The sequence below is a fragment of the Scyliorhinus canicula genome, chromosome 1 (genome assembly GCF_902713615.1).
Source record: "Scyliorhinus canicula chromosome 1, sScyCan1.1, whole genome shotgun sequence".
NCBI lineage: Eukaryota > Metazoa > Chordata > Chondrichthyes > Carcharhiniformes > Scyliorhinidae > Scyliorhinus > Scyliorhinus canicula.
This window is the reverse complement of record NC_052146.1, coordinates 187,289,762-187,315,408: the sequence shown is the minus strand read 5'-3', so window position 1 is coordinate 187,315,408 and position 25,647 is coordinate 187,289,762. Positions and strand designations below refer to the sequence as shown.

Here is a 25,647-nt window from a genome sequence, read left to right as displayed (position 1 = left end):
CTCCAATAGACAATTTGCTTAAAGATATAAAAGATAAAAAAGGGAAGGGGCAAAGAACAATTTTGTAGAACACTTTTTTGTACTCATTATTGCAACTTGCCAATATAGTTCACAAGAAATATCATCTGGAAAAATATTATTTTAACTGTGTTCAAATATATATGTGCTAATTTGCCGACAATATTCAACTGCACACTTCAGAGAACAGGGACAACAGAGTACCTAATACTAATACTAACACTTTCACTTGAAGCAAGTAAAGGGAAAGAACTGACTAGTTCTTTAGGACTTTGATTCTAAACGTGTCATTTGAGCATTTCCAACTGTTTTATTTGATAGTAGGACAAGTGGAAAAGTATAACTGTGGATCAATGTAGCACTATCACCTCTGAGTTGGAAGGTTGTGGATTCAAGTCCCACTGCAGTATAGAATCTAAGATAGCACTTCACTGTGGGAGTGCTGCACTATCAGTGGTGCTGCATTTTTGATAAGACTGTAAACAGAGTCCCTTCTGCCAGTTCAGGTGGTGGTAAAACATTCAACGGCACCTTTTGAAGAAGAGGAAGGTGACCTGCCTATCATTTATTGCTTAATCAACATTACTACACGCAAACTATCTGGTCATTATTTTAATGCTGTTCGTGTGATTTTGTTACGCACAAATTGTTGTATCTTACTACATAGAACATAGAACGATACAGCGCAGTACAGGCCCTTCGGCCCACGATGTTGCACCGACATGGAAAAAATCTAAAGGCCATCTAACCTACACTATGCCATTATCATCCATATGCTTATCCAATAAACTTTTAAATGCCCTCAATGTTGGCGAGTTCACTACTGTTGCAGGTAGGGCATTCCACGGCCTCACCACGCTTTGCGTAAAAAACCTACCTCTGACGTCTGTCCTATATCTATTACCCCTCAATTTAAGGCTATGTCCCCCTCGTGCTAGCCACCTCCATCCTCGGGAGAAGGCTCTCACTGTCCACCCTATCCAACCCTCTGATCATTTTGTATGCCTCTATTAAGTCACCTCTTAACCTTCTCTCTAACAAAAACAACCTCAAGTCCATCAGCCTTTCCTCATAAGATTTTCCCTCCATACCAGGCAACATCCTGGTAAATCTCCTCTGCACCCGTTCCAAAGCTTCCACGTCCTTCCTATAATGAGGCGACCAGAACTGTACGCAATACTCCAAATGCAGCCGTACCAGAGTTTTGTACAGCTGCAACATGACCTCATGGCTCCGGAACTCAATCCCTCTACCAATAAAGGCCAACACACCATAGGCCTTCTTCACAACCCTATCAACCTGGGTGGCAACTTTCAGGGTTCTATGTACATGGACACCAAGATCCCTCTGCTCATCCACACTGCTAAGAATTTTACCATTAGCCAAATATTCCGCATTCCTGTTATTCTTTCCAAAGTGAATCTCCTCACACTTCTCTACATTAAACTCCATTTGCCGCCTCTCAGCCCAGCTCTGCAGCTTATCTATGTCCCTCTGTAACCTGCAACATCCTTCCACACTGTCTACAACTCCACCGACTTTAGTGTCATCTGCAAATTTACTCACCCAACCTTCTGTGCCCTCCTCGAGGTCATTTCTAAAAATGACAAACAGCAACGGCCCCAGAACAGATCCTTGTGGTACGCCACTCGTAACTGAACTCCATTCTGAACATTTGCCATCAACCACCACCCTCTGACTTCTTTCAACTAGCCAATTTCTGATCCACATCTCTAAATCACCCTCAATCCCCAGCCTCTGTATTTTCTGCAATAGACGACCGTGGGGAACCTTATCAAACGCTTTACTGAAATCCATATACACCACATCAACTGCTCTACCCTCGTCTACCTGTTCAGTCACCTTCTCAAAGAACTCGATAAGGTTTGTGAGGCATGACCTACCCTTCACAAAACCATGCTGACTATCCCTAATCATATTATTCCTATCTAGATTATAAATCGTATCTCTTATAATCCTCTCCAAGACGTTACCCACAACAGACGTGAGGCTCACCGGCCTATAGTTACCGGGGTTATCTCTACTCCCCTTCTTGAACAAAGGGACCACATTTGCTATCCTCCAGTCCTCTGGCACTATTCCTGTAGCCAATGATGACATAAAAATCAAAGCCAAAGGCTCAGCAATCTCTTCCCTGCTTCCCAGAGAATCCTAGGATAAATCCCATCAGGCCCCGGGAACTTATCTATTTTCACCTTGTTCAGAATTGCCAACACTTCTTCCCTACGCACCTCAATGCCATCTATTCTAATAGCCTGGGTCTCAGCATTCTCCTCCACAACATTATCTTTTTCCTGAGTGAATACTGATGAAAAGTATTCATTTAGTATCTCGCTTATCTCCTCAGCCTCCACACACAACTTCCCACCACTGTCCTTGACTGGCCCTACTCTTACCCTAGTCATTCTTTTATTCCTGACATACCTATAGAAAGCTTTTGGGTTTTCCTTGATCCTACCTGCCAAAGACTTCTCATGTCCCCTCCTTGCTCGTCTTAGCTCTCTCTTTAGATCCTTCCTCGCTTCCTTGTAACTATCAAGCACCCCAACTGAAACTTCACACCTCATCTTCACATAGGCCTCCTTCTTCCTCTTAACAAGAGATTCCACTTCTTTGGTAAACCACGGTTCCCTCGCTCGACCCCTTCCTCCCTGCCGGACTGGTACGTACTTATCAAGAACATGCAATAGCTGTTCCTTGAACAAGCTCCACATATCCAGTGTGCCCAACCCTTGCAGCCTACTTCTCCAACCTACACATCCTAAGTCATGTCTAATGGCATCATAATTGCCCTTCCCCCAGCTATAACTCTTGCCCTGCGGGGTATACCTATCCCTTTCCATCACTAACGTAAAGGTCACCGAATTGTGGTCATTGTTTCCAAAGTGCTCACCTACCTCCAGATCTAACACCTGGCCTGGTTCATTACCCAAAACCAAATCCAATGTGGCCTCGCCTCTTGTTGGCCTGTCAACATATTGTGTCAGGAAACCCTCCTGCACACATTGTACAAAGAACGACCCATCTAATGTACTCAAACTATATCTTTTCCAGTCAATATTGGAAAGTTAAAGTCTCCCATAACAACTACCCTGTTACTTTCGCTCTTTTCCAGAATCATCTTCGCCATCCTTTCCTCTACATCCCTAGAACTATTAGGTGGCCTATAGAAAACTCCCAACAGGGTGACCTCTCCTTTCCTGTTTCTAACCTCAGCCCATACTACCTCGGAAGAAGAGTCCCCATCTAGCATCCTTTCCGCCACCGTAATACTGTCCTTGACTAGCAGCGCCACACCTCCCCCTCTTTTGCCCCCTTCTCTGAGCTTACTAAAACACCTAAACCCCGGAACCTGCAACAACCATTCCTGCCCCTGCTCTATCCATGTCTCTGAAATGGCCACAACATCGAAGTCCCAGGTACCAACCCATGCTGCCAGTTCCCCTACCTTATTTCGTATACTCCTGGCATTGAAGTAGACACACTTCAAACCACCTACCTGAACACTGGCACCCTCCTGCGAAGTCAAATCTGTGCTCCTGACCTCTATACTCTCAACCTCCCGTACCCCAAAACTACAATCCAGGTTCCCATGCCCCTGCTGAATTAGTTTAAACCCCCCCAAAGAGCACTAATAAATCTCCCCCCCAGGATATTGGTGCCCCTCAGGTTCAGATGTAGACCATCCTGTCTATAGAGGTCCCACCTTCCCCAGAAAGAGCCCCAGTTATCCAGAAATCTGAATCCCTCCCGCCTGCACCATCCCTGTAGCCACGTGTTTAATTGCTCTCTCTCCCTATTCCTCATCTCACTATCACGTGGCACGGGCAACAACCCAGAGATAACAACTCTGTTTGTTCTCGCTCTGAGCTTCCATCCTAGCTCCCTAAAGGCCTACCTGACATCCTTGTCCCCTTTCCTACCTATGTCGTTAGTGCCAATGTGGACTACGACTTGGGGCTGCTCCCCCTCCCCCTTAAGGACCCGGAAAACACGATCCGAGACATCACGTACCCTTGCACCAGGGAGGCAACATACCAAACGTGAGTCTCTCTCGCGCCCACAAAATCTCCTATCTGTGCCCCTGACTATTGAGTCCCCAATTACTAATGTTCTACTCCTTTCCCCCCTTCCCTTCTGAGCAACAGGGACAGACTCCGTGCCAGAGGCCCGTACTCCATGGCTTACCCCTGGTAAGTCGTCCCCCCCACAAGTATCCAAAACGGTATACTTGTTACTCAGGGGAACGACCGCAGGGGGTCCCTGCACTGACTGCTTCTTCCCAGTCCCTCTTACAGTTACCCATCTATCTCCAGTCTTTGGTGTAGCTACTTCCCTGAAGCTCCTATCTATGACCCCCTCTGCCTCCCGAATGATCCGAAGTTCATCCAGCTCAAGCTCCAGGTCCCTAACACGGTTTTTGAGGAGCTGGAGTTGGGTGCACTTCCCTCAGATGAAATCAGCAGGGACACTGACGGTGTCCCTCACCTCAAACATTCTGCAGGAAACTACACTTCAAAAGTATTTCATTGGCTATGAGGTTTCCTAAGGTGGTGAAAGTTTTGTTCTTTTGCACATCAGCATAGTAAAATATTGTCAACACACATTCCTCATGTTGCTCTAAATTTCACTGTCGGGCATTAAATGCTTCCAAATAATCTAATCAACTATTATCAACTAATTCCAGGGTACTTTGGCATCAGAGTTCAGGAGGGATATCAGGGAAGCTATGGCATTTGAAGCAAAAGCATTGCTAATTTGCACTGAGATCAAATATATTTCCATCATAAGACATGCCGACAATTTTCATTTCCGGTCCGAAACAAATAAATTAAAAACGACCCCAGTTTAAAAGTGAGTCGGCATAAAACGAAGATGCACAACTTAACCTCCCACATCACACTGAACAAAATAAAGCACTTTTTGTTTTCCTGAATTTACCTGCATTGTGTTAGTCATGTGATTACTGTTTCTCTCACCTACCTTCCCCTTTCATGTCATGAGGATAGCCAATCACTGCAGTCTCTGGCACATCTGGGTGTTCAGTCTAAAGAGCATTTGAACAGAGAAACACCATCACCATCAATTAACAGTTTCCTTTCCACCTCCTGTTGTTTCTCCTCACAGAAGTGCTGAATAAACTAAAGTACTGCTTTACAAATGGAGGTCTTGCTGCGCAGTGGGTAGCAGTCCTGCCACTAAGCCATAAGCCCCAGGACTTGATTGCCAAGGAAGGTGTATTCATAACGCAGCCAAACAGGTTGAGTGTCAACCTGCAAATCCTTCCAACAAATGCCAATGGCACCCAGTAAGAACAGGAGAGACTCCTGGTCAGCCATGTGATGGAAAGAACATTGGAGCCTCCACCATCAATATCCGTATCTCCGGATTACAACATGCATGTAAAACGACTGTTGCCACAGCATCTCGGACTCCCTGAGTTAACTGTAATAAAGCACCACCTCCACTGTTTTATGAATGTTCCATACCTCCTCATCCACATTAGCAGTCTTGATACATGAATCTATATATAAACCTAGAAAGTGAGTATTATTTACATAGAATCAACAGTACAGACACTGGCTATTCAACCCAACTGATCTATACTTCACACAAACACCCTTCCACTTTCTTCCAACCCTGTCACAAAGCCCATCTACTCCCTTCTCCCTCGCGTACAAATCAAGTATCCCCTTAAATGCAACAAGTTATCTACTGCAACCAATCCTTATGGCACATTTTCATCACTCCGTATGCAAAGAAATTTCTCCTAAAATCTTTACATAACCGGTCATCAACTAACTTAAACTTATACTCCATTGTTCTAGACTGGTTATGGGGCTGGCTTAGCACAGTGGGCTAAACAGCTGGCTTGTAATGCAAAACAAGACCAGCAGCGCGGGTTCAATTCCCGTACCAGCCTCCCCGAACAGGCGCCGGAATATGGCGACTAGGAGCTTTTCACAGTAACTTCATTGAAGCCAACTTGTGACAATAAGTGATTATTATTACTTACTTAAAAGTGGGAACCATTTCTCCGTATCCACCCTTTCAAACCCTTCCATAATTTTTAAGGTCTCTATCAGGTCCACTCTTTGTCTGTATTCACATCCACTCAGTCAGTGGATAGTATCAGGAGAGCCAGAATAACTTTCTCCTACTTCCCTGAAGCCAACTGCAATTTCCAACTCTCACAGTTGCGATCAGCTATACTGAGAATTGACAGGGAGCAAACCAGGGACCTTATTAATTTGTATGGCTCTGCTACACTTTGGATAAATGACTGCGTCATCATAGGAGCCCAGAGACTTCATGGTCACATGCTGCTGTGACAGGTCTCTGGTTTGAACAAAGTGCTGTTGTAATCTGTGCTACCCTAATATAATTGCATGCACATGTCCAGGCCACATTTGTTTCCCCTAATTTTCTACTTCTTGCTGATCCGAGAGAACAGTTCCACACCATCTGGAACCTGGCGGAGCTTTGTCATAAATCCAGGAGCAGAACTCATAAAATACACAATCCACTGGGGCAGTTGATCCAGTACTGGATACATGGGGACAGCCGATCCGGTACTGGGTCCATGGGGACAGCTGATCCAGTACCGGATACATGGGGACAGCTGATCCAGTACCGGATACATGGGGACAGCTGATCCGGTACCGGATACATGGGGACAGCTGAACCGGTACTGGGTCCATGGGAACAGCTGATCCAGTACTGGATACATGGAGACAGCTGATCCGGTACTGGGTCCATGGGAACAGCTGATCCAGTACTGGGTACATGGGGACAGCTGATCCGGTACTGGATCCATGGGGACAGCTGATCCGGTACTGGGTCCATGGGGACAGCTGATCCGGTACCGGATACATGGGGACAGCTGATCCAGTACTGGATCCATGGGGACAGCTGATCCAGTACTGGATACATGGGGACAGCTGATCCGGTACTGGATCCATGGGGACGGCTGATCCAGTACTGGATCCATGGGGATGGCTGATCCAGTACTGGATACATGGGGACAGCTGATCCGGTACTGGATCCATGGGGACAGCTGATCCGGTACCGGATACATGGGGACAGCTGATCCAGTACTGGATACATGGGGACAGCTGATCCAGTACTGGATACATGGGGACAGCTGATCCAGTACTGGATACATGGGGACAGCTGATCCGGTACTGGATCCATGGGGACGGCTGATCCGGTACTGGATCCATGGGGATGGCTGATCCGGTACTGGATCCATGGGGATGGCTGATCCGGTACTGGATACATGGGGACGGCTGATCCGGTACTGGATACATGGGGACGGCTGATCCGGTACTGGATACATGGGGACGGCTGATCCGGTACTGGATCCATGGGGACGGCTGATCCGGTACTGGATCCATGGGGACGGCTGATCCGGTACTGGATCCATGGGGACAGCTGATCCAGTACTGGATCCATGGGGACAGCTGATCCAGTACTGGATCCATGGGGACAGCTGATCCAGTACTGGATCCCTGGGGACAGCTGATCCAGTACTGGATCCCTGGGGACAGCTGATCCAGTACTGGATCCCTGGGGACAGCTGATCCAGTACTGGATCTATGGGGACGGCTGATCCAGTACTGGATACATGGGGACAGCTGATCCAGTACTGGATCCATGGGGACAGCAGATCCAGTACTGTATCAATGGGGCAGCTGATCCAGTACTGGATCCATGGGGACAGCTGATCCAGTACTGGACCCATGGGGACGGCTGATCCGGTACTGGATCGATGGGGACAGCTGATCCAGTACTGGATCCATGGGGACAGCAGATCCAGTACTGTATCAATGGGGCAGCTGATCCAGTACTGGACCCATGGGGACAGCTGATCCAGTACTGGACCCATGGTGACAGCTGATCCAGTACTGGGCCCATGGGGACTGCTAATCCAGTACTGTATCAATGGGGACAGCTGATCCAGTACTGGATCCATGGGGACAGCTGATCCAGTACTGGATACATGGGGACAGCTGATCCGGTACTGGATCCATGGGGACGGCTGATCCAGTACTGGATCCATGGGGATGGCTGATCCAGTACTGGATACATGGGGACAGCTGATCCGGTACTGGATCCATGGGGACAGCTGATCCGGTACCGGATACATGGGGACAGCTGATCCAGTACTGGATACATGGGGACAGCTGATCCAGTACTGGATACATGGGGACAGCTGATCCAGTACTGGATACATGGGGACAGCTGATCCGGTACTGGATCCATGGGGACGGCTGATCCGGTACTGGATCCATGGGGACGGCTGATCCGGTACTGGATCCATGGGGATGGCTGATCCGGTACTGGATACATGGGGACGGCTGATCCGGTACTGGATACATGGGGACGGCTGATCCGGTACTGGATACATGGGGACGGCTGATCCGGTACTGGATACATGGGGACGGCTGATCCGGTACTGGATCCATGGGGACGGCTGATCCGGTACTGGATCCATGGGGACAGCTGATCCGGTACTGGATCCATGGGGACAGCTGATCCGGTACTGGATCCATGGGGACAGCTGATCCAGTACTGGATCCATGGGGACAGCTGATCCAGTACTGGATCCCTGGGGACAGCTGATCCAGTACTGGATCCCTGGGGACAGCTGATCCAGTACTGGATCTATGGGGACGGCTGATCCAGTACTGGATACATGGGGACAGCTGATCCAGTACTGGATCCATGGGGACAGCAGATCCAGTACTGTATCAATGGGGCAGCTGATCCAGTACTGGATCCATGGGGACAGCTGATCCAGTACTGGACCCATGGGGACGGCTGATCCGGTACTGGATCGATGGGGACAGCTGATCCAGTACTGGATCCATGGGGACAGCAGATCCAGTACTGTATCAATGGGGCAGCTGATCCAGTACTGGACCCATGGGGACAGCTGATCCAGTACTGGACCCATGGTGACAGCTGATCCAGTACTGGGCCCATGGGGACTGCTAATCCAGTACTGTATCAATGGGGACAGCTGATCCAGTACTGGATCCATGGGGACAGCTGATCCAATACTGGATACATGGGGACAGCTGATCCGGTACTGGATCCATGGGGACGGCTGATCAAGTACTGGATCCATGGGGATGGCTGATCCAGTACTGGATACATGGGGACAGCTGATCCGGTACTGGATCCATGGGGACAGCTGATCCGGTACCGGATACATGGGGACAGCTGATCCAGTACTGGATACATGGGGACAGCTGATCCAGTACTGGATACATGGGGACAGCTGATCCAGTACTGGATACATGGGGACAGCTGATCCGGTACTGGATCCATGGGGACGGCTGATCCGGTACTGGATCCATGGGGATGGCTGATCCGGTACTGGATCCATGGGGATGGCTGATCCGGTACTGGATACATGGGGACGGCTGATCCGGTACTGGATACATGGGGACGGCTGATCCGGTACTGGATACATGGGGACGGCTGATCCGGTACTGGATCCATGGGGACGGCTGATCCGGTACTGGATCCATGGGGACAGCTGATCCGGTACTGGATCCATGGGGACAGCTGATCCAGTACTGGATCCATGGGGACAGCTGATCCAGTACTGGATCCATGGGGACAGCTGATCCAGTACTGGATCCCTGGGGACAGCTGATCCAGTACTGGATCCCTGGGGACAGCTGATCCAGTACTGGATCCCTGGGGACAGCTGATCCAGTACTGGATCTATGGGGACGGCTGATCCAGTACTGGATACATGGGGACAGCTGATCCAGTACTGGATCCATGGGGACAGCAGATCCAGTACTGTATCAATGGGGCAGCTGATCCAGTACTGGATCCATGGGGACAGCTGATCCAGTACTGGACCCATGGGGACGGCTGATCCGGTACTGGATCGATGGGGACAGCTGATCCAGTACTGGATCCATGGGGACAGCAGATCCAGTACTGTATCAATGGGGCAGCTGATCCAGTACTGGACCCATGGGGACAGCTGATCCAGTACTGGACCCATGGTGACAGCTGATCCAGTACTGGGCCCATGGGGACTGCTAATCCAGTACTGTATCAATGGGGACAGCTGATCCAGTACTGGACCCATGGGGACAGCTGATCCGGTACTGGATCCATGGGGACGGCTGATCCAGTACTGGATCCATGGGGATGGCTGATCCAGTACTGGATACATGGGGACAGCTGATCCGGTACTGGATCCATGGGACAGCTGATCCGGTACTGGATCCATGGGGACGGCTGATCCAGTACTGGATCTCTGGGGACGGCTGATCCAGTACTGGATCCCTGGGGACGGCTGATCCAGTACTGGATCCCTGGGGACGGCTGATCCAGTACTGGATCCCTGGGGACGGCTGATCCAGTAATGGATCTATGTGGACGGCTGATCCAGTACTGGATACATGGGGACAGCTGATCCAGTACTGGATCCATGGGGACAGCAGATCCAGTACTGTATCAATGGGGCAGCTGATCCAGTACTGGACCCATGGGGACAGCTGTTCCAGTACTGGACCCATGGGGACTGCTAATCCAGTACTGTATCAATGGGGACAGCTGATCCAGTACTGGACCCATGGGGACAGCTGATCCGGTACTGGATCCATGGGGACGGCTGATCCAGTACTGGATCCATGGGGATGGCTGATCCAGTACTGGATACATGGGGACAGCTGATCCGGTACTGGATCCATGGGACAGCTGATCCGGTACTGGATCCATGGGGACGGCTGATCCAGTACTGGATCTCTGGGGACGGCTGATCCAGTACTGGATCTCTGGGGACGGCTGATCCAGTACTGGATCCCTGGGGACGGCTGATCCAGTACTGGATCCCTGGGGACGGCTGATCCAGTACTGGATCCCTGGGGACGGCTGATCCAGTAATGGATCTATGTGGACGGCTGATCCAGTACTGGATACATGGGGACAGCTGATCCAGTACTGGATCCATGGGGACAGCAGATCCAGTACTGTATCAATGGGGCAGCTGATCCAGTACTGGACCCATGGGGACAGCTGTTCCAGTACTGGACCCATGGGGACGGCTGATCCGGTACTGGATCGATGGGGACAGCTGATCCAGTACTGGATCCATGGGGACAGCAGATCCAGTACTGTATCAATGGGGCAGCTGATCCAGTACTGGATACATGGGGACAGCTGATCCAATACTGGGCCCATGGGGACAGCTGATCCAATACTGGGCCCATGGGGACAGCTGATCCAGTACTGGACCCATGGGGACAGCTGATCCAGTACTGGACCCATGGGGACAGCTGATACAGTACTGGATACATGGGGACAGCTGATCCAATACTGGGCCCATGGGGACAGCTGATCCAATACTGGGCCCATGGGGGCAGCTGATCCAGTACTGGACCCATGATGACAGCTGATCCAGTACTGGATACATGGAGACAGCTGATCCAGTACTGGATACATGAGGACAGCTGATCCAATACTGGGCCCATGGGGACAGCTGATACAGTACTGGATACATGGGGACAGCTGACCCAATACTGGGCCCATGGGGACAGCTGATACAGTACTGGATACATGATGACAGCTGATCCAATACTAGGTCCATGGAGACAGTTGATCCGATACTGTGTCAATGGGGACAGCTGATCCAGTACTGGATACATGGGGACAGCTGATCCAGTACTGGATACATGGGGACAGCTGATCCAGTACTGGATACATGGGGACAGCTGATCCAGTACTGGATACATGGGGACAGCTGATCCAGTACTGGATACACGGGGACAGCTGATCCAATACTGAATACATGGGGACAGCTGATCCAATACTGGGCCCATGGGGACAGCTGATCCCGTACTGGATACATGGGGACAGCTGATCCAATACTGGGCCCATGGGGACGGCTGATCCAGTACTGGATACACGGGGACAGCTGATCCAATACTGGGCCCATGGGGACAGCTGATACAGTACTGGATACATGATGACAGCTGATCCAATAACTGGATCCATGGGGACAACGTATCCAATTCTGGGTCAATGGAGACATTGCAATCACATGCAGTCCCCCCGTACTGGAGGAAAGGAGTCACCCAGGCAATCTGAGGGTGGGGTGCTGATTCGCGGTATATTTGAATGGCAAAGGATACTGAATTACTTCCTGTTTAGCACTCCCAGGGGAACGTAAATTGGTAGCAATTTTCCTCCGGCGGGAAAACAGTCTCCCAAATGGAAAATCTCACCCCATATGTTTTCAAGAATGCGTTAGATATAGCTCTTGGTGCTAAAGGAATCAAAGGATATGGAGGAAAGTGGGAACAGGTTACGGAGTTGAATGACCAGCCATGATTGGTAAGGCAGGGTCAAAGGGCTACATTGTCTATTCTTGTGCTATTTTCTATATTTCCATATATACAGTGAAGCTAATACTGAAGTATAACTTCATTAAGTGGAATACCATTTGCCACATCCTTCCATTCAGAGAATGGACACAGGCTACCAAACAATTGCCAAGCAATGCCGCGAGGATGCCTCCTCTTCTGTGCACCCACATTTGATCATTTATGCCAGGTCCTTACCAAAGCATCCTCTATCTCAGCTGTACCCAGCCTGTGCCCGCTGATGTTAATTACGTCATCCATCCGGCCAGTGATCTGGTAATAGCCTTCCGGTGACCTGTACGCACCATCGCCAGTGAAGTAGCAGCCTGAAAAGAGATGGGCAATAGACATGTAAAGTGTATGTGCATTCAGTAATATGCTGCTTGGAGCGGAGAATGTGTAGTTGTGCTCCTTCTCAATGTGCCTCAAGGTCATGACAGTCTTTCTGGAATGTGGATGCACGAAATGGATCTGTGCGAAAACTTTTCAAAGGAATAGCATTTTATGTAGTTTTCTTTCACAATATTACTTTGTTCAAAATACTAACTTAATAGCAGGATATACTGATGTTTACAAAGTACTGGATATTTACTCATGGTTTATTACATTATCGCAGCTGTTGAACGAGTGCTTTACAATAGCAGGCGTGGCAAATTCATCGTCCAATTATGACCTCCAATAATGCATAGTTCAAAGGTCAGGAACAGAAGTACTCATCTCTCCCAGAAATACTTAGGGTGGAATTCTCCCAACCTGCCCACGGCTGGTTTGGTGGCAGGCCGGCCCCAAGAAGCAAACGAAAACCAAAAGGTTGAAAACCCACCGGTGTAAAATCCCGTTGCAATTCTCTTAATGGCGGGTTAGTCTTCCCGCTGGCAGGTGACATAAATGCTATTTATATCTCATGAATGCTCATTAAAACAGCTGCCCACCCACATCCTGTCAAGCTTTGCATCATGCCAGTGAGAAATTACATTGGCATCAAACCGATTGACAAAGGGCAGCATGCAGAAGATGGTCCTCAGTTCACCAGAGACTTCAAGCTGAGTGCAATATGTAAAGCCTGTCTGTCATAGTGCTGTGCTGCTCCCAATGCGCTGTACACGGACCAGCCAGGACACACCAGTTCCTGCCCTCCATCCCCATGCTGAGCTGGTCTTCATGGACAGCACCATGCTGCTGAACCCCTGGGCCTTCCTGTGTCACCAACTCTGCGATTGGGGGAGTACAGGGGCCTTCTTTCCCTCTCCCCCCCCCCCCCCCCCCCCCCATGCCACATATTAGTGTCTATGTGGACAGCATTGTGCTGTGGGACTGACGTAGCCACTGCAACAAAGGGCCGAAGTTCAACCAGGGCTGCGTTGCGAGGCTCCCATTTAGGTTTAGGGGCTGGCAGACAGGGATAACAGAGTGCAGGCATTCCTGCTGCAAAATGGAAAGGAGTTACAGATGATAGACAGTCCAGCGGCTATGTAGACCTCAGTATGAAGTCAGAGAAAGGAGTCAGTGCAGCAGCCATGTTGCAGGAGCAATAATTGGAAGCATGTTGTAACCCAGCTGCATGGAGGAGCAAGGGCTGTGTGCTTCTAAGGAAAAATGCACAGCTTGGTGTGCAGAGCTGTCCTACAGTCGATGTCACTGAGCATGTCAGGTTCTATATTGGGCTGTAGAGGATATGGTAATGGTCACAAGGGGTATCTTCAGCCTGTAGAGGGGAACACATAATACAGAGCAGATATGTGAAGCTCTCATGGGAGTAACTCCTGTAAGTGATGGTGCACACAGCCTCCAAAGGGATGGGGACAGGTCCATATGAGGCATGGGTTGCTTGCAGGTGATTGGCTTGGGGAGAAATGTGTCAATGTGCACCACTACAACAAGATCAAGGGGGAGGCTGGAGAACAATAGGTGGCATCTCTACCTGCAAGTGGACAGTGAGGGAGTGTTGAACTCAGTCCTGTAATAAAGGTGCAGCACCACCATCTCAATGCACAGGTAAAACAGCATAATCCAAAAGAAGATTGGTTCTGTCTGGGAGAAGTATGATGACGTGTGGGAGGACTACTAAGCTGGCCTCTGGGGCTCCTTGCAACGTGTAGACATTTGCTGGTGCCCCTACAGTGTACAAGATTCAGGTCAATTACACAGGACTCAGCCCATTGCCCAGGAAACTGGAGCAAGCCTGTTGTCTAATTTTGCACTTTGAACGGGATTGGCACAATCCAATAATAGGCTCACGTCAAATTTGGTTCCACAAATTACATAGCGGAAGACGGTATTGCAACCCTAGGAAGTGAAGGCTATAGTCCTTTTTTGTACTAAATTAAGAGTACCAAATTTTCTTTTCCAATTAAGGACCAATCCACCTACCCGGCATATCTTTGGGTTGTGAGGGTAAGACCCACTCAGACACAGGGAGAATGTACAAATTCCACACGGACAGTGACCCGGGGCCGGGATTAAACCCGAGTCCGCAGCGTTGTGAGACACATTGTTAACCACTGCGCCACCATGAAGGCTATAGTTAAGGTGGCACGGCTGCATCAATTCTGCCATCCTATCAATGACGAGAACTCACGGGTTAACAATTAATGCCATTAATCAGTGGCCAAATGGATTCCATTTATTAATCATGAGCAAAGGAATGTTCATAGTTAGAAGAACATAGAACAGTACAGCACAGAACAGGCCCTTCGGCCCTCTGTGTAGTGCCGAGCAATGATCACCCTACTCAAACCCACGTCATAGAACAGTACAGCACAGAACAGGCCCTAAACAGTACAGCACAGAACAGGCCCAGTTATGTCAAGTCAGTGACTGGAGTACAGAGCCACATTGGTTCAATGAGGCAATTGACAAATTGTCATTTCCCACAGGACTCCAGACGCAACACCGGTTGAATGGAATACTGCTCGCCTCTTATGTGTGTGTGAGAATGCTGGACCTATTCTGGTCTTTATTATCTCTTTTCAGAGAGGAACCAAATGTAAAAATGGGTCTAGTGGCCCAGGGAGCTTTTCTACGTATTCTCATTTGAGGTGGGAGGAGGAAACGGCGTCTGCCCATGCAGCTCCAGCAAGAGGCACTGCATGTGGGACAAGGCCAGGGAGAGCGGAGCATTAACAAGAAGCCAAGGAGCAGACACCCAGACTGCGGAGATGACCGACAACATCAAGGATTTATCATCCACAAGTCTCCTTTCTACAAATGAGTGAGAGGCAGTGCAGGGTAAGGCTGCGATTGTCCAGAGATCAGGGGCGGGATTCTTTGGAAACCGGCGGGGCGGACAACTCCGGCGCGATGGAGTGGCGTGAACCACTCCGCACCTTCAGGGGCTAGGCCAGCGCTGGAGTGATTTGCGCCACACCAGCCGGCGCTGAAGGAGCTTGGAGCCACGCCAACCAGCGCCGAAGGGCCTCTGCCAGCCGGCGCGAGTTGGCGCATGCGTGGGAGCGCCAGCATGTGCTGGCATCATCCCAGCGCATGCAAAGGTGGGGTTCACCTCTGCGCCGACCATCGCAGACCGTTACACCGGCCGGCACGGAGGAATAGAGTGCCCTCACAACACAGGCCCGCCCGTGGATCGGTGGGCTCTGACTGCAGGCCAGGCCACCGTGGGGCATCCCCCTGGGGCCAGATCCCCCACGCCCCCCCCAAGGACCCCAGAGGCCGCCAGCGGAGTCAGGTCCCGCCGGTAAGTACCTGTCGTAACATACGCCGGCGGGACCCGCCGAAAACGGGCAGCCAATCAGCCCATCACGGGCTGGAGAATCGCCGGGTGGGGGGGCGCTGCCAACGGCCCCCAACCGGTGCGGCGCGATTCCTGCCCCCGCCAAAACCCCGGCGCCAGAGAATTCGGCAGCAGGCTGGGGCGGGATTCACGCCGCCCCCTGGCGATTCTCCGACCCAGCGGGGGGTCGGAGAATCCCGCCCTTGGTCTGCCACATATGCCACATGCTCTGAGAAGACCTGGCACCACATAGGTTTAGAGACTTCCCCTTTCCAATGGCCCTGAAGGTGATGGCAGTACTCAATTTATTTGCCTTTGGGTCTTCCTGAGAGTAGCTGCGGACCTCATCCTAAAGTGCATGCCATGGTTTGAGACTCAATCTGTTCGGAAATGCAGATACAAAGAGAGTCGCCCATCTGATGAACCTTCATTAGCCATTACTATTTCTTGAGGATTAATTATTGAGAACTTACCCATCATACACTCCGAATAAAGAATTACACACATTTCCCTGACAACACACAAGGGTGTGGTACCAAGTGGCACTGAGGGTGTCATCACATGAAAGTTAATCTTAAAAGGGACAGTCTGAGTGTGAGAAAAGTGGAACATCTGAATAAATAGATTGCAACCAAAATGTTTTAATCTGACCATTACATTCACATATCCGTGGAATAGTTTTCACAAAGTGCAATTTATTCAGTGATAGAGTACCCATGCCCCTGAGGTGACATGAAAACATTTTAATATTCCTAACTCTATCATTACATCTGGGTGTAGACCCGACATTTGCAGCAAGGGTGGAGGCACTTTGTTGACAGCTACGTCTCGATCCCTGTGATGACTTTGGCAGACTTCCTCTGGTGGCTCAGACCCTGGAACTGCCGGCCTCCTGCGGGTCTCCTGCTCAGGGGCAGAAGTACCCTTGGTGGCTTGCGTTGCTGGAGTCGGTGCAGGGACAGGCAGGGGAGTGTGAGCAGCTGTGCACTTTTGAAGTGTCTTGAGTGGAGGCCTGCAGGGTGTCAGACTGACTCTCGTCCTCCCTATGGGTGCCAGAGAGCCCTGGCATGACTCCTGGAAAAGATCGGTTACCTGGAGGGAGGTCAAGATGCCCAAATGCCCTACATCCTGATGGTACCCATCAGAGCGTGTGGCCATGGAGTGCACGGTCGAGTTCAAATCCAGCTGGACCAAGGTCTCCATGGTGGTTGCCAACCTTCCCATGGTGTCCTTGAGATGCTCGCATATCAAAGCCATGACATCAGAGAACGCCGAGGGATTCCTCCATCGTGTGCTCTACTCAGGCAGTGACTTATCGAAGCTCTGCCTGATGATCCACTGCCTGCTATTGCATCTCCATCAGTGAGCAGGTGACTGCTTCCAGAGGCTCATTATCTGACTGGAACCAAGTGGGTGGCTGGATTCCAGCACCTCTCCAAGTGCTGGAGACCTGGGATGTCCTTGCCTCTGACTGTTGAGAGGACATATCTCTGAGGCATTCTCCAGAAAGTGTCCCCGAGTCTAACCTTGAACTACACCCCGCCGAGGTACGTGTCTCTGCACTGGTGCAGGGTGTAGGCGAGTGCTTTGATGGTTTTTCCTGAGCCCCCTCACCCTCAGATGTGCTTTGGGGCACAGAGAGCTGCTGAGCTGGCTATCCTCTGCTTGGACCTGCAAAAGACAGTTTTAATGGATGAGCCGAAGCTAATTCATTGCACTCACTTTGAATTGAAAGATTTGAATTGAAGTGATGGAGCTGATACCTGTATGTTGTGGGAGGCCAAGCTCTGCGTTGCCATCTGTCCTCACCTATCCTCACCGGCAAGCTCTGCTGCAGCCTCCTCAAACACTGTGAGCACAGTAAGAAGTCTTACAACACCAGTCTTACAACTTCCTCAGGTGAAGGAGCAGTGCTCCGAAAGCTAGTGTTTGTAACAAACCTGTTGGACTTTAACCAGGTGTTGTAAGACTTCTTACTGTGCTCACCCCAGTCCAACACCGGCATCTCCACATCAGTGAGGCCAATCATCACTGCTGTCTATGCCCCGGTCTAGAAGCGTTCTCGCTTAGTGGGCACAATTTAGATCTATAGGGACAGAAGAAAGCGATATGATCAGAGGGGATAATAATAATCTTTATTGTCACAAGCAGGCTTACATTAACACTGCAATGAAGTTACTGTGAAAAGCCCCAAGTCACCACATTCTGGTGCCTGATCAGGTACACAGAGGGAGAATTCAGAATGTCCAAATTACCTAACAGCACGTCTTTCGGGACTTGTGGGAGTAAACCGGAGCACCCGGAGGAAACCCACGCAGACACCGGTAGAACATGCAGACTCCGCACAGACAGTGACCCAAGACGGGAATCGAACCTGGGACCCTGGAGTTATGAAGCAACAGTGCTACCCACTGTGCTACCGTGCCATCAGGAAGAAGCAGAGGTTGAGTGAAATACATGTCCTATGTGTGTGGTACGACTTACCCAGAAGGGAGAGGGATTGGAGTTCGAGCAACAAGGTAGATGGGATGGCGGTGTTGTGACAGCCTTGTTGAGGGAGTGAGCATTGATACGTGTCCCCTACTAATTAATGTGTGAAGGGAGTAGCCGTTTGAGTACATGATGCCACAATGAGAGTTTGACTTACCCTGACAAAGCGTATAAGATCATTCATCCGCTCCTGCACTGGACGGCACCTTTTGTGACCAGATGACAGCTGGGCTGACCTCCTGGGCAACAGCATCCAAGCGGAGAGGTGAGGTTGATGTGCTTCTTTGAGCCATCCCAGGGGTATAGAACATGCCGGTGGGCCTGGACTCCTCGAAAAAGGGCCTTGAGGGCTCTGCCGCTGAAAGCTGGTGCTGCCTTCTTCTCGAGTCTGCTGGCCTTTTCCCTCTGAGTTCCAGACATTCTGTACAGTCTGCTGAAGACAAGTAGGCTGGGGAGGGTGATATGAGTGTGCTAAGATGGCACCGGGATCGTTGAACCTGCCAGCTGAAGGTGGGTGAATGAATCAACTGCCGGCCCGCCAGGAGAATTGGAGGGGAACGCTGTTCCCTCATAATTAATAAGGATCCAAGCTCTGAATCCGGCGCGGGATCCCACTATTCTTTACTTTATTTTTTTAATTTTGAGTACCCAATTCATTTTTTCCAATTAAGGGGCAATTTAGCGTGGCCAATCTACCTAGAGTGCACATCTTTGGGTTGTGGGGGTGAAACCCACTCAGACACGGGGAGAATGTGCAAACTCCACACGGACAGTGACCCAGAGCCGGGACCTCGGCGTCGTGAGGCAACAGGGCTAACCCACTGCGCCACCGTGCTGCCCTGGGATCCCACTATTCTGGCCAACGACATAGGCACTGCCAGAGTCATCTGCCACCATCCTCAAAATGGGAGGATTCCACTCTTAGTTTATTGACTTGCCTGGTCTAAGAATTTTACACTTATTTCACCATATTGAAAACTAATCTGATTTAGTGCTCATTTACAACCATTTACAGATCTTTGAAGGTGGCAACACAAGTGAACAAGGTAGTCAAGAAAGCATACGGAATGCTTGCCTTCATTGGACGGGGCATCAAGTATAAAAACTGGCAAGTCATGCTCCAGTTGTATGGAACCTCGGTAATGCAGCACTTGGAATATTGCGCACAATTCTGGTTGCCACACTACCAGAAGGATGTGGAGGCTTTGGAGAGGGTGCAGCGGAGGTTTACCGGGATGTTGTCTGGTCTGGAGGGGGTTAGCTATGTGGAGAGGCTGAATAGACTTGGTCTGTTTTCATGGAGGGGTGACCTGAAAGAGGTCTACAAGGTTATGAGGGGCATGGATAGAGTCAATGGGCTGGCACTGTTTCCCAAGGTGGAGGGGTCAGTCATCAGGGCGCATAGGTTTAAGGTCCATGGGGCTAAGTTTACAGGTGACATGCAAGGCAGTTTTTTTCACGCAGAGGGTGGTGAGCGCCTGGAACGCGTTGCCAGGGAATGTTGTAGAAGCAGATACATTAACGATGTTCAAAAGGCACCTTGGCAAACACATGGATAGGATGGGTATAGAGGGATTCGGCACAAGAGAGTGCTGAGGGTTTAGACAAAGGCTGGTATCAAGCCTGGTACAGGCTTGGAGGGCCGAAGGGCCTGTTCCTGTGCTGTATTGTTCTTTGCCTACAGAGATTTTGGATTAATAATGTGGCATAAATCCTTCAGTTGATCATTGTATACAATTTGATGACAGGAACATATCTAGCACCAGTGTAGGGTTGCAGCTTCTGAGTTTCTGATCTCAGCTACAAGAGTGAGAGTTTTCTTATATTGTAGATGTAATCTAGATGACCACATCCTGTCCCCTCTCTGTAATCTCATCCAACCCTTCAATGCTCTGATAATTCTGCATTTCTCCAGTTTTTGCCACTTGCAAACTTCCTTCAATCTTGCATTAATGACCATTCCTTCAGTTAACTAGCTAAGCTCAGGAATTCCCTTCCGAAACCTTTCCATTTCTTTGTCTCTCCTCCTTTTTTCTCACTTCTTAGCCTCTCCCTCTTTGACCAAGCTTTTGCTGACTTGTCTCTGTTTTGTTCGATGACACTTGAAAGCACCTTGGGATGCTTTTACCAACTTAATGGTGCCCGATAAATGCAAGTTATTTTAAACTATGAAAAAGATCTTGGACGTGATTATCCATTAGCTGACACCGAAATTGGGGTGTCCGATAGGCCAAATTTCCGACGGCACAGTCCACATGTGTTCTCAAACATTGTGAACCTGGCATGGTGGCTGCTGAGAGAAAGAGAGAAGGCATATGGACAATGTCCAGAACCGCCATACTTCGCCGACAATTGTGTCGCTGGCCAGGTGCTTCTGCCGGTGGGTAGCCAGGAGGTGGGTTGTGGGGTCGGGGTGGACGGGTACGCAACACCATTACCGCAGCCGACAAGGCAGCCTTGTGGCTGCACACGCCACTGACAGCCCGCTTTAAACCTAGTGCCCTGAGGCATATATGTGACACACCCCCCCCCCCCCCCCCGACAATCCATCAGCTGTATGGGCGCTCCAGCACAACCTGTCCCATCTTTTCGGCTTCGATACGCGTGTGTATGGGGAGTGTATGTTTATCCACAGCCGCAGCTTGTCAGCCCTGTGAGTGTCCATCACAAACCAGCGAATCCAACACCGTTTTTCATGGGATTCGAAGGTGTTCCACGCGGCGCCAGTGCTAGTCCCGCACTGGTAACAGAATCGGTGCAGGTACGGCGCCGATTTTCCTGCCGTAGATTCTCTGTTGGCGTCAACACTTTGTCGCAGAAACGGAGAATCCAGCCCCTCATCATCCCTCTAGTTCTTTTGGCAAATACCTTAAATATCTGGTTATTGACTCTGTGGCCAGTTTCTCCTCATGTACTCTTTCAGAAACCCCAACAGTCGTGAATGCCTTTACAAAATCTCCCCTTATTCTTCTCTGCTCGAAGGAGAACAATCCCAGATTCTCTAATCTCTACATGACTGCATTCCCGGCGGCATGTGGCGCAGTGGTTAGCACTGGGACTGCAGCGCTGAGGACCCGGGTTCGAATTCCGGCCCCGGGTCACTGTCCGTGTGGAGTTTGCATATTCTCCCCATGTCTGCTTGGGTTTCACCCCCACAACCCAAAGATGTGCAGGTTAGGTGGATTGGCCATGCTAAATTGTCCCTTAATTGGAAAAGAAAAATAATTGGCTACTCTAAAAAAAATTTTAAATGACTGCATTCCCTCATCTCTGGTGCCAGTCTCGTAAATCTCCCCGTATCCTCCCCATGTAAAAACTTTTCCACTCAGAGATATTGTTGAAACAACCAACAAAAGAGGAACTGTGTTCCTTTCAAACTCAATAATGTGGAAATGGGTGTTTGGCAATTTATAGTGCTTATCAGTTAATTTGGTGGCTAGTAACTGAGACGTTAATGTCTGTGAAAGCATAAAAGGGTAATTTTCTTTCTGAAAATATTGATGTCTTACCTGCATATGTTTTGAAATATGTATCCAGGAATCTTGGATGACTCCCATAGATAGTTCTCGCAATGCTGGGCCACGGTTTTGTGATACAGAGAGCACCAGTAACATCATTTCCCTCCAGACGATTTCCCTGTATATAGGTACATGAGTATTCATTATCAATCAAAGATGATACCAGAACTGAGAGGGCACAGCAATCAGAAAAGATGGAGCAGGTTGAAGCTCTTTATAAAAAACAGGAGTTGGAGAGGTGACCTGATAGAAGTCTTTAAAATGATGACAAAATACACGCATACTATACAGCATAGAAACAGACCATTCAGCCCATCTGGTCTATGCTGGTGTCTGTGCTCCCACTGTCATTCATCTAACTCTATCGGCACGTCCTTAGATTGCTTTCTCCCCCAAGTACGTACCTCCAACTTCCATTTAAATGCACTGGTGCTATTCAGCTCAACCACTCTTTATAACAGTGAATTCCACCTTCTGAACATGCTCTGGGTAAAGAGGTTTCTATGAATTCCTTGTTAGATGTATTAGTCACTATCTTACATTATACCCTTGTTTTGGATTTTCCCCACAAATGAAAGGTGTCCTACATCCACTCTCTCAAGGCTCCATAATTCAAAAGATCTTGATTAGGTAACTCCATAGTCTATTATAGTTTTCTAGTTAAACGTGCCACAGCTTGGTCTGCCTTTTCATTTTTTTCAAATAAATTTAGAATACCCAATCATTTTTTCCAATTAAGGGGCAATTTAGCGTGGCCAATCCACCTAGCCTGCACATCTTTGGGTTGTAGGGGCGAAACCCACACAAACACGGGGAGAATGTGCAAACTCCACACCGACAGTGACCCAGAGCCGGGATCAAACCTGGGACCTCGGCACTGTAAGGCAGCAATGCTAACCACTGTGCTACCGTGCAGCCCCTTGTTCAGCCTTTTCTGATAGTTAAAAACTCTTTGTGTTCTGGTTTCATCCTTGTAAATCTCACTGCATTTTCTTCAGGGTTGACATGGAGGAGGTATTTCCATTTCTCAGTGTTTTCATCAAAACGAGGGGGCTTCAAAATAACTAGGTGCCATCAATAAGGAATCCAATCAAGAAATTATTTTATTCTTAGAGTGGTGAAAATGTGGAACTCACTACCAAAAGGTTATAGCGTATATGTTCTTAAGGAAAATCTAGATGTAAACACTTGAGGGAGAAAGCAATCAAATGATCTACAGATGGAGTTAGAGGAATTCCTGTGTGAGGAGGCTCAAATGCAGCATAAATATTAGAATAGATCAGTTAGGCCAAATTGACTGTTTCTGTGCTGTAATATTCAATGTAATTCTGTAGCTTCTTTCAGGAAAGGGTCTGTGTACAGGCAGAGTTGTACAATGTTTCTCTTGTTCCTTGAAAGGAAAGAAAGGCTTGCATTCATACAGCATCTTTCACAAATCTCAGGGCATCCTGAAGCACTTTATAGCCTATGGAATACTTTCGAACTCCTAACATTGTTGCAATGTGGGAAACATCGAGCTAATTTGTGTACAGCAGGGAAAACATCCACTTGTTCTTCAAGATAGTGCCAAGGGATCTCGTACAGCCACTTGAGAGGCCAGTAGGCACTTGTTTTAACAATTGATCTGAAAGCTGGCTCATTCAATAGGGAAGGACTCCCTCGGTATTGTACTAGATTTTGTGCTCAGATCACTAAAGTGGTCCCACAGCCTTCTGACTCAGTGGGGAAATTGCTACGCCATGGCTGAGATTAACCAGATAGTGCAAACCACTGCACCACCGTGCTGCCCCATGTTATGACATTTATTACTTGATTGTAAGTTGTTGAATACCAAATTTATTCCTGTCATGAGTGGGATGTGTGCAACTCAGTCCCACAATAATCAGAATGAGAAAGAACTGCACCTTCTAATAAAGAAACTCGGCGGGATTCTTCATCGGCAGAATCCACTGCTTCGCTGGCAGTGCACTCATGCCCAGGAATTTTCCCGACAGCGTGGGGATGGCCACAATGGGAAACCGCATTGGCCGGCTGCCGGGACGGAGGATCCTGCTTGGGGGGGGGGGGGGGGGGGGGGGGGGTGGAGGAGCACCGCCATAAACGAGTCTGAGTCTGACAGGACAGTGAATCCCACCCATTGTGATTTGCAATTGCAATATTTGTGATTTATTTTTACCCACTTCTGATTGTACAATTAAGCTGTATTCACCAGCCTGATGCTGGTCATCTTCTAACATGCACGCTCATAGGCTGTATATTTTTCTGCATGCCTTTCAGTGTTAGTAGCCCACTCTCTCCATGTCCTCAGTCAGAGAAGGAGGTTTCTCCACTACCACCATCAATACAGTGGTTAGCACTGTGACTTCACAGCGCCAGGGTCCCAGGTTTGATTCCCCGCTGGGTCACTGTCTGTGCGGAGTCTGCACATTCTCCCCGTGTCTGTGTGGGTTTCCTCCGGGTGCTTCGGTTTCCTCCCACAGTACAAAGATGTGCAGTTTAGGTGGATTGGCTGTGCTAAATTGCCCTTAGTGTCCAAAAAAAAAGGTTAGGTGGGGTTATGGGGGGGATAGGGTGGAAGTGTGGGGATAGGGTGGAGGTGTGAGCTTAGGTGGGGTGCTCTTTCCAAGGACTGGTGCAGACTCGATGTGCCGAATGGCCTCCATCTGCACTGTAAATTCCATGAATTCTATTCTTGGGTTAATTCTTGAATTGGGTGCTTTTTTACAACAAAGAATGGAATTTTAGCCAATCAACCTTCTTGCCCTTTGATGATCCAGCCAAGAATTGCTGACATTTCTACAGGAAAAGGTTTGCTGATTATATGTGTTAAGGAACCATAGAATTTCTATAGTGCATAAAGAGGCCATTCAGCCCATCAAGTCTGCACCAACCTTCTGAAAGACCACTCCTTCACCCAACCCCATAACCCCACCTAATCTGCACATATTGGGACACAAAGGGGCAATTTAGCATGGCCAATCCACCTAACCTGCACATTTTTGGACTGTGGAAGGAAAACCATGCACCAGGAGGGAACCCACACAGACATAGGGAGAAAGCAAAAACTGCACACAGAGACAGTAACCCAAGGCTGGAATTGAACCCGGGTCCCTGGAGCTATGAGGCAGCAGTGCTAACCAATGTGCCACCATGCCATCCATTAGATTTCCTGTATTACTCTGGAATCACTCATGTTATTAGACATGAACTTACTTTCTCATCCATTAGAGCAAGGTGGATTCCAAAGAATGGTCTCATAGCCATAGAAGGCAAAATCTCTGCTCCCTCTTCTGAAGGGCGTGGAGTGATGCAGATTCCACCCGTTTCTGTTCATAAATGAAAAGAAATATATACCAGATCACTGAAACATGATTGAAAGCGAGAACAATATTCAATCTCCTTGACAAGAGCTATCAGCTTTTCGGACCAAATTTTACGATGAAATTTAGTTTGTTGGTGATCCCTGTAACCAACT

General features: G+C 49.1%; 1 protein-coding gene across 1 annotated transcript in view; it reads right to left on the bottom strand.

The window, feature by feature from the left end:
- acss1 (acyl-CoA synthetase short chain family member 1) overlaps positions 1–25,647 on the bottom strand; it is a 104,682-nt gene that overhangs the window by 15,116 nt on the left and 63,919 nt on the right. The window contains exons 9-12 of the mRNA XM_038804870.1: positions 25,386–25,498; positions 22,164–22,290; positions 12,633–12,760; positions 5,023–5,086 (exon numbers count right to left, since the gene is read on the bottom strand). Of these exons, the coding sequence (XP_038660798.1) occupies positions 5,023–5,086; positions 12,633–12,760; positions 22,164–22,290; positions 25,386–25,498 (432 nt within the window). The remainder of the gene's footprint in view (positions 1–5,022; positions 5,087–12,632; positions 12,761–22,163; positions 22,291–25,385; positions 25,499–25,647) is intronic.